A 10000-nucleotide genomic window follows, 5' to 3' on the forward strand; every position below is an offset into this window, starting at 1 on the left:
CTCGGCCTTTGTGCACTCCACACGCGCAACCTCGCCTCTTTCGCTCGTTGCCCCTGAGAGTTCCCAGTAATCGACCACGATGTCCGAGTCGCCGGTAAAAGCTGCCGGGACCAGTGCCAGCCCCAAGAGCTCGCCATCCAAGAAGGAGATGTGAGTTTGGTGGTTTCGTGTCTTTGTGTGTTTGGCGGAATAACGATGGGGCTTGGGATTTTTTTTCTTCTTTTTACCGTTAGGAAGATGATTTCGGCACAGGTTTCGGAATCTCGGTGCAGTACGGTTGCAAGCTGCATTGGAGGAGGTTGGTTGTTTAGTCATTTGAGACTCGTGTATTTTTGAGGGATTGTTGAAACCTTTTTGGTAAGTCTGGGAAACGGATTTTCTCCATTTGCCCTCTGTTAATAATTTTTCTTGATTTTGATTCCATATTAGAAACTTAAGCCTTCATATGCCCTATAATTATTTTTTGTTGAATTGGATGTTCCTATAGTCTCTTCCTCACTGTGGACTGTGACTTCCTGGCAAAAGTCGACAAACCTTCCCTATGTATGATCTAGTGAGATATGGCTGGTTCCTTATTCGATAAATTACATGCCTGCCTTGCCAGGGCATATCGTCTTTATAGGTGGATTTCAGATGTCGCATGGATTACACTTGATAACCAATCAAAATCTGGCAGGCAACTTTGTCCTGGCAGCATAGTAAGCTTATGCTGTACAAACTCTTTAATCGGCAAATATTTTGAAGGTGAATGTCTCTTTTTATTAATATTTCTTTGGAAGATTACACTGCCATGGCAAAAGATTTGATTTGGTGTAAATCAAAGCGTGGACTTCCTGATCTGTACAAGCTCGAAGAATGTAGGCCCACGGTAAAATTTGATGCATATTGGCACCTGGTCTAATGCTGAGGTTTAATATTTTCTAAAGATTTATGAAAATGAGATGCATTAAAGGCATTAATTGGTTAACATGTCATTGATAATGGTAATTTTTCAATTTCATGACTGAGGTACTTTGAGAATTTTATTTAGATCAATATCTTGTCAGTATTTGGTTTACATTTTTATATTTAGTCAGCCAGTTTAAATATTTCTGATTTAATTAGCTTAATAGATTTAAATCTTGTATAGCCTGAAGTCTATTATATATATAGTCCTTCTGAATATGAAGGTTCCAATAAAGTTGGTGACAAACTCTATACATCTGCAACTAATTGAGTTGCATGTATGTAGCGGTGACTTTGGCATTTCTTTGATATTGCGCTGCACTGGCAAAGCAGCAAAAACGGTTATTTTGGCAGATTAGGTGATCATAATAGTGATTCTTTTATTCAGGGCTGTTATGCCATTGTAACAAAAGCCAGGCAGCTTTTGTGGAGTTGCAAAGGTGTAAACATGGAATCCATTTATCAAACTTCCAGTAGGATAGGTGGGATATGAGGAAAGTTGCATTTGATGACTGGTGGTTAAAGATTTTTTTAATCGGATCCAAGTTTATTTGGATAGCGCATAAGCCATGAAGTTACAAAGGACAGGACATAATGGCAAGTGTACAGTATTGCATTCTTGGGAATACTGCTGTATGAACGAATCCTTTGGTGAAAGGCATTGAAATGAATTAAGCTATAATTTCTTGTGTATTTACATTCTATTGTTTAATTGATAAAATTCATTCTTAGTTTTCTACTCCCAGATTTATGGACCATAGTTGTTTTTTTTCTCCCTAGTATCCAATTGGCTGGTTAGATGCTTAGGCTATGCACTGATGACTACCATCAGTGGCTAATGACATTATCAATTTCTCATGTTACTTCAGTAGTTACCTAATATCAATATTTTTGACAATTTCATTTATGTATTTGAAATTTTTTATTGCAGTGATACAGCAACACAAGCACTGAATCACTTTGCTCAGGGCAAGAGACACTTAGTGGTTGGTGACATTTCATCTGCAGTTAATTCTTTGCAGGTAGGTTGGTCTAGTTACAAATTACAATTAATTTGGTAAGGTATTTTCCGGATTGGAGGTCTTTAAGTCTTTATTTGAATACATGTTAGCTTCATATTTCTGATTTCCATTTATCACTGTTTAATGACCAAATTTAGGTTCAAACCTTTATAAAGTTTGTATCTTTTAAGCATCTAGAATAAGCTTGGGTCACCCAGCATGTAGATTAAATGGTTATTTTTTGACTGACTGAATAATAATTTAACTTGCAGGAGGCATGTAGACTACTAGCAGAGCAGTATGGTGAAACTGCCCCAGAATGTGGAGATGCTTATTTCTACTATGGGCGTGCATTGCTTGAAATGGCACGCATGGAAAATGGAGTCTTAGGAAATGCTTTGGATGGAGGTATGTTAGGTTCAAATTGTTTATTTCCCTGCGTTTACTCGAAGGTATTGTAAAATCTAAATTTGTTGGCGGTTTTTGGTTTTCAGTTCCTGAAGGAGATGACATGGACAATTCCCAGGTAGAAAATCCCGAAAAGATGACAGGTAAAATTTTTTTTTTGTGGTTGGAATATGTGGAATTTTATGGATTTTTATTTAAATCTTTTTTATATAGAATAAGTTGCTAGAACAGTAAATTGTGCTGTCTTTTGCATAGAGGATGAGAAGATTGAGGTAACAGAACAGGTTGGGAAAGCATTGGAAGAAAACTTTAAAGATCTTGAGGATTCATCAAAAAATAGTAAAACGCCTAAGCAGAATGGAGATGCAAAGCCTGAGGAGTCCTCAGGTGCCAAGGAGTCTGAAATGGATGTAGACTCGGCTGAAGTGTCAAAAGATTCGAAAGCTGAAGATGGAGGGGAGAAGAAAGATAATGTAGAAAAGTCAGAAGGGGATAAAGAGAATAAAGATGACACTGATGGTACCTCTTCTTCCAAAGTGGAGGCTAGTTCGGTAGATAGTGAAAGTGTAGACAAGGAAAGCAAGTCTGAAAAAGAGGAAGCTGTGGATACCAAAGATGAGGCAAAGGAAGCTGAAAAAGTGACGGAGAAGGTTGAGACAAAAGAGGAGGAAGGGAAAACGGAAGAGAAGGGAGAGGGAAATAAAGAAAAGGTATCTGGAGAAACTAAAGATGAAAAGGGAAAGGAAGATGCCAAAGATGAAGAGAAAGTAAAGACTGAAGCAAAGGAAGAAGAAATGGAAACTGATGTCGCTGAGAAGAGTAAGACCTAGTAGGGTAGTGGGGTAGAAAAGATAAAAATGAACAATATGTAGATAGCAGTAGGTAAAAATGGTAATGCATAAGTATTTATGCAGTTGGGTGCTTGATTGCTTGCAGCTTTCTGTTTTAAGTGTTTAAGTTAGTTGCTTGTGCTATAGTGAAAAGATTACTTTAATTCAGTATATTTTTTATAGGTTTTTAAAGTTCTCTTCTTCTTTACAGAAGAAGGCAGTACAGAAGGAGAGGAAGAGGAAGAAGAGGAGGGTGATGGTGATGCTGAAGGAGATGGTGAAGGTGAGGGGGAGGAAGAATCTCAAGAGGAATCCCAAGATGAGGGTGAAAAAGATGAAGGTGCCAGCCAAGAAGAAGGTATGTACTAGTATGTGGAAATGGGAATCCTTTGCATATTGGTATTACTTACTAAGATATAAAATATTACATATTAAATTGCATAACCCATTCACACCGGGGCCGTTCCTGCTTTGCACGGTAGCAATACCGGGGTTCTTGAACACATAAGCCTAACGCCTCGATTCTCGGACGCACAAGCCGCGAGCCTGGGCTGCCTACTCACTCTACCTGAGTGCGTGGCTTCCCCTCATAGCTCGTCCCGGGCGTCTGGCGCAAAAACGTAAAACTTGTCATGTCAACTGGCTCCAATGGGTTAAAAGCAGTTGAAGGCATATGGGAAAGATGGATCCTATCGGTGTTGAAGTTGACATTTGTATTTTTTACCCTGTGACAAGTTAACTCATTGCATATGGGTGTCATGACATACATGTTGGCACCACTTGGGCATAAGACGGGGTTTCAATGCGTAAATAGACATTGTGCGTACTTCAACTGTGAGCAAATCCCAGTCATGAAGTATTATGGCTGTAACAGTGGAACCCTGTAGTTCTAGAGCTAGCAAAGTCAGCCTAAACTAGCATTTGATGAAATTATGGAAACCTATTTGCCCTCTGGGGAAGGCAGACTAACCCAGAAAAAACCCTTTCCCTCTCCCTCTAATTTTCAGCTGGTGCTGCTAGTATTGTAAACTGCCCACCTTGACGACCAGTTAGGTCGTTAGGTGCCTCTTGGCAATGGGTTAACCCAATCTTTCATAAATGTGAATGCTAACCATTTGGAGGTGAATAGACTATACCACCATGTATATTTTTCATTAAGACAGTTGCCAGAATCACAACAATAAATGCATAAATTTAAGCCTCTAGTGAAAATATTAGAAATACGTTGCTTGCAACAGGAAGATACTTTCATCAGGATTTTATTTGTCCAAAACAATCTCCACAGTACATATGATGGTTGTGGATTCATTGCCACACAACATATTTGCAGCATAGGGAATGAATGGGTTGATACTTTAAGTTATTTCTCTTGACACTCTATAAATCCTTTTTCATCACCTAACACTTACCATGTGACTGAAATGATGCAGATTTTATTAATGTTTTCCCAATTTGGATGATACAAGATTAATTTGTACTAAAAGGTAACTGAAATGTACCCAATTCAAATATGACCTTGGATAAGCATCTGTTGCATTCTAATTCCGTTTCAGGAGAGAAAACTGAAGAAGACGAGGAAGAAGTTTCAAACTTGCAACTGTCTTGGGAAATGTTGGAGTTGGCAAAGGTCATCTACCAAAAGTGAGTTTACCAAGATTATATAAAATTTCTCATTCTACACATAATTTGAATTATAATTTCAAATGAAATTTGACCTGACTTCTTCATTTTAGGCAACAGGATGACAACCCAGAGATGGCTAAGAAGGTTGCACAAGTATACCTTAAACTTGGAGAAGTAGGCTTGGAGAGTGAAAATTATACGCAGGGTATTGAGGACTTCAAACAGTGTTTGCAAATACAGGTAAATGTGAATTGTTATTTAAATTGTATAAATTAACCTTTTTTTTTAAGTTTCATTGTCACTTATCCTTGGATAAATTTTCAGGAAAAGATTCTTGAGGAAGACAACAGATGTTTGGCAGAAACCCATTACCAGCTAGGTGTAGCACACTCCTTCTCAGATGACTTTGACAAGGCAATAGAAAGTTTCAAGGCAGCGATGAAGGTGATTGAAATGAGAATTACAAATCTTGAAAAACAGATAAAGGAGAAAAAGGAATGGACAGAAGAACAGAAAAAGAAAGATGGTAAGTAATGGGTTCAACATACTTTCAAAAGTTAACAATGTTCAAAATAGTTCTTTAGCTGAATTTTAATTTCTAAATTTTCAGCTGCAGAGAGACCTGATCCCTTCTACACAGAGGAAGGGGAGATTGAAGAATTGAACAAATTGTTACCAGAGATGAAGGAAAAGGTCACCGATATGGAGGAAATGAAGAAAGACAGCAAGGACAGACTCCAGAAAGCGGCAAAGGCAAGTTTTCCAATAGAAGTGCAAATATTTAAAGGTGATAGCTTTTCAGAGATTTCTACTTAATGCCCTAAACTACATAGTAACCGAATTGCTTTTGAACTCGGACATAACTATAACTATACCATACATCCTTTCAATATAGTAGGATTTAATCTTTTAGGCTGAATATTTGTAATTGTATTGTTTACTAATATTGAAAGATCCATTGGTTTTATACAAAACCATGTTCAAAATCTTATGATTCAGAATTGGCATTTCATTTGAAACTTCTTTTTCTAGCTGCCTCTTGATCCTGTGGTAAGTAATTGTATGTATAATGCCTGCTTGCTTTTGTGGCTTGTGGATGGTGGGGGGAGGGGAAATGGGTCACCTTTTAACCCTTCCACTATGGGCATTTTTGTGGTTTTGATAAGCTTTTTAAATAGTGCAGCAGATTCCAGTTTAGTGTGGTGCATAGTTTTACACAACTTGACCCATTTGCACCAGTTGACTTACTATCATGTTCAGTGTTTTTTGGGTCAGATATTTTGGGCAACGAGATTTAGCTCGCCCAGCCAGCGTGCTGAGTGAGCGGGTGTAAAACGCTTGCTCGTGGCTAGTGTGCCCAACAATCCCGAAGGTTTAGGCTTGTGCATTTGAATACACTGGCATTCCGACCGGCAAAAGCCCTGGCGTGAATGGGTTAAAGAATTTTTATATACACCTACACAATATATAAGGGGTAAAGAAAATGACGGGAAACCCCATCCTAAAATTCCCAGGCCTGACAGAACCTCTTGGACATGGCCCATCTGGGAAGGGTTAAGAGGGACATCTTGTGGTGGCTTTGCCAAGCTAAGTGCTATTCCCTGAAACCTTGATAAGGTAACTCCTAATATTTCATTGTAAAGAATTAAACCCAACTAAAAATGAATAGTGTTAATGTTTTGTCAAATTGCTTGGCACTGTGATTTGACCAATTGGGTGGATTTTGCTATGAAATAAAACCTTGTGGTCTTATGGGTGGGTTGGGGGCAAAATGTAAATCTTGCATTATTCCTGAACATTAACACATATTCATTATCCTAGTGATCTATTTTTGAAATGTATAAAGTTTTTGTATGACATTTACAGCAGAACATTTGCATTTTCCAAGGACTCTCTGTTTGACAGTTTGTCAGTGCATCACATTTTCATGTATTTTGTATTGGTCTGGCTAGCACAGTGGTGGGTACAATTTTGGTTTTCAGCACTATTTCAGGCCCTTCTTACCAACCCATTAAACCTTAAATTTCAACATCATTGGCTTAATTGGTATAGTTGCGGGGGGTGTCTACTATAAAGAAGCTAAAACGCCATTATTCACAACACTGTTCTACCCTACCCTACCCTTGCATTCTCCCTAGTTGTAATTATCCACTCGGTCGGAAGCGACTCGCTGCATGTGCTGTGTTAGAGATCATCTTGCCTTGTCTGTTTAGATTTTGGATGAATTGGATGAAGTGATGCTCAATTTAGCTAGTTAACAAGATTTTCTCTTCCCCCCCCCCCTTCCTCCATCCCTCCCTCCCCTCCTCCAAGACTGCAGTATCCTTGCCAGAAGGCACTTTCAAAATTGATATCGATTTGAGTAACTGCTTAAAGTTGACACAATTTATATAGAATGTACTAACTTTTTTTTTTTTTTTTCCCCCAATTTCCTTCCTCAGGAAGCATTCATGGCAAATGCTATTGGCGGTACCTCAAAAGCTGGATCCTCGTCACAAACTGGATTTGATGCACCTTCAAGCTCTACGTCTGCAGCTCCCACAGAAATTAAGGCCTCTAATATAACCCATCTTGTAAGAAAGAAGGTATGTAAGAATTTGAAGTGATGCATGAAGTTTGCTCAGTTTTCACAATATTGGTTTGATTGCAATTTAATTTTCAGAACTAACATTGCAAGTATTACTGTTGTCACCCCCCCCCCCCCCCCCCCCCCCCCCCCCCCCCCCCCCCCCCCCCCCCCCCCCCCCCCCAATTTAATCCTGAAATTCTAGTATTTGGTAATTGCATTATTGGATCATGGTTGGCTGTAAGTCTGTTATTGTTTTTTTCATTAAATATTTGGGTGTAAAAATGTAACCTGCCAATTTCCAGGCTGATTTACAATGCAAGAGCAGGCCACTATTTACCATAGACTAGTCAGTTTGCACGCAAACAAACAACGGACTTAAATTTTGTTTAAAGTATGGACAGAGTTCCCAGAACTTTGATAAATGGATTAATTTTGACAAGGTATAATGAACACTGGAAACTTGTTTATAATCTTTCCCACCAATGTTCTGGTGATATTTGCAGAATCGCTACCACTATTTCGTCCAGTTCCATGATAATTATTAGGCTTTTGTTCAACTTTACATATGTGCCACATGATGGATTCCATGATGGATTCCTTGTGGACAGATCAGATTAAATTGGACATGTAAACCCTCCTGCTTGTAACTTATCCTTGAATGTATTTATACTGTGACTTGCAGGTTAGTCCCAAATTTATTTTCAGCTTTTGCTGCCAAGATTTTCAAATCTTGGTTTTCAAGATTTGCCTTGTATTGGTCCATGCAAAGATTAAACTGCCATAAGTGTTTACAGTGGATTAGAAAGGTTAAAGGTTCATGATTATGCCACCAAAATCAGTATATTAAAGTATATAATAATGTTCATTTTATTTGTTATGAAAGGTAAATTAGATGAAATATTTTAGCCATTAATAGTGTTGTATGTTGCTTAAATTGAACTTGGTTAAAGACTAAAAACCCTAAGTGCACTTTATTGGTTTCTTCAAGCAGAGGAAACCCGAGGATGAAGTGGAGGGAGAAGAGGTGAAAAAAGCAAAAGGCGAGAATGGCGAAGCACATGGAACTACTAATGGAACTACCAATGGTACTAATGGTACCAATGGCCACTCGGAAACCATGGAAACGGAGGAAAAGGTGATTTGATTTGAAAAAAAAGTGGGAACTAGGGGTTTTCTGAAAGTGACCCGTGTTATCTAGAAATTTTTCAAGTACATTTGAAACCATGTAGTTTCGGAATTTCTGTATTGGATTGTGTAGTGAATTAGTTGATTAAGATGTCTATACAATCTTCCCCAGGAAACCCCATCAAATGGGGCAAGCACTGAAGAACTAAAGGAGAAAGCTGCCGATGAAATGAAGAAGAAAACGGATTTGATCACTGGGCAAACTGAGGCAGCCTCCTAATATATAAAGGTGTATGCCTTTAAAACACTGCCAGTTAATAATGGAATAAGAACTTTTGTATTTTATTGAAATGGAAGTAATTTTTATTACCAGTGAGCTATGTTTTAAGATTTACATAATTTATTAAAAATGGAATGTAAACTTCTTTCCTTATCTCCCTTACATAATGTTGGTTACTAGTTTAAAAACTGACCTTGACCTTGAAGCCAGTACAGTTACTCTTACTCTATTCATAAATACATCTAGACCTTTCACCATGTTTTATCCATGGCCTATGAAGTTTTATTTTTATTACTCACTATTGTATATGTTCAGCAGCAACTAAATTTCATTTGTTATGTAAGTTGATATGTTTTTGCAGTGTTATGTAGCAAGTTGCTATATTCTAGTATCGATTCAAACTAAGTCTTTACCAGTCATGATTCTTGGAGCTGAAGTATGGAGGGATGGATTTTTTATACTGGTAAATTATAATGGCTTCTGAAATGGCAGGAAACAGTCCTCGAAAGCTTAATTGGGCATAATCATAGCAAGTGTCCCCTTGCTGCTGAGTATACAGACAGTAGCCAGAATTATCAGCATGTGGCTAACTATCAGATTAGCCGGGGGGGTGGGGACATAAACCACTCCATAGTCAAAATTGACAGGAGAAAGCGTTTTAGCAGCGTTACTGGAATTAGCAGTGGTTTTCGTACGGAGACTGCTTTAGGTGTAACTGAAGTGTTTGATACGTGAACCATGTAATGAATCGGGTAGGAAACCATATACACGGTTAACTTCAGTGGAATTGCATCCATAACCTAGAAATCGTGAGGAATTTCAAACTTGCGTAAAATAGTGCCTAGATCGGATACTAAAAGGTATTGACTACTGTCCGTATTTTCAGATGAAATATAACTTGCTAATGCCTCTCCATGTGTTGTGCTAATTAAGTGTAATTGCCTAAAGAGTTACGAGGTGAAATCTTGATTACAGCCCTGGAAAATTTCCTAAACTTGGTTTCAGCTTTTACTGATGTTAAAACTAGAACTTTCTACCCAAATGTGTTAAAGAGCAAATAAATTGGAAATTACAGGGAAGCTTATATGTCGTAGTTTCAAAGTTCGGTTTTAAGGATATGGTCTAAGTATGCGGTAAACTACTTACGAAACTAAATAGGCCTCGCCTAACCCTGCTGGATCTCCAAAAAGTGCTTCAAAAGCTTCAAGGTTAGGGTGTA

The 10000-nt window shown here is 38.2% G+C and overlaps 1 protein-coding gene across 2 annotated transcripts in view; it reads left to right on the forward strand.

Moving 5' to 3' along the window:
* Positions 1–8922, forward strand: part of LOC122256679 (protein HGV2) — an 8981-nt gene extending 59 nt beyond the window's left edge. Inside the window, exons 1-13 of one of the 2 annotated variants that reach the window (XM_086548127.1) lie at positions 1–150; positions 1877–1967; positions 2219–2354; positions 2441–2497; positions 2610–3173; positions 3396–3542; positions 4738–4825; positions 4918–5047; positions 5132–5333; positions 5418–5564; positions 7253–7392; positions 8365–8511; positions 8674–8922. The exon at positions 1–150 is cut by the window's left edge and continues 59 nt beyond it. In XM_086548127.1, the coding sequence (XP_086404253.1) occupies positions 80–150; positions 1877–1967; positions 2219–2354; positions 2441–2497; positions 2610–3173; positions 3396–3542; positions 4738–4825; positions 4918–5047; positions 5132–5333; positions 5418–5564; positions 7253–7392; positions 8365–8511; positions 8674–8781 (2028 nt within the window). In that variant the 5' untranslated portion in view covers positions 1–79 and the 3' untranslated portion in view covers positions 8782–8922. The remainder of the gene's footprint in view (positions 151–1876; positions 1968–2218; positions 2355–2440; positions 2498–2609; positions 3174–3395; positions 3543–4737; positions 4826–4917; positions 5048–5131; positions 5334–5417; positions 5565–7252; positions 7393–8364; positions 8512–8673) is intronic. The other variant, XM_086548128.1, reaches the window with a different exon arrangement.
* Positions 8923–10000: the final 1078 nt, after the last annotated feature.

Source organism: Penaeus japonicus, unplaced genomic scaffold (genome assembly GCF_977035675.1).
Source record: "Penaeus japonicus unplaced genomic scaffold, GWHDUDI00000001_assembly GWHDUDI00000020, whole genome shotgun sequence".
Taxonomy (NCBI): Eukaryota; Metazoa; Arthropoda; class Malacostraca; order Decapoda; family Penaeidae; genus Penaeus; species Penaeus japonicus.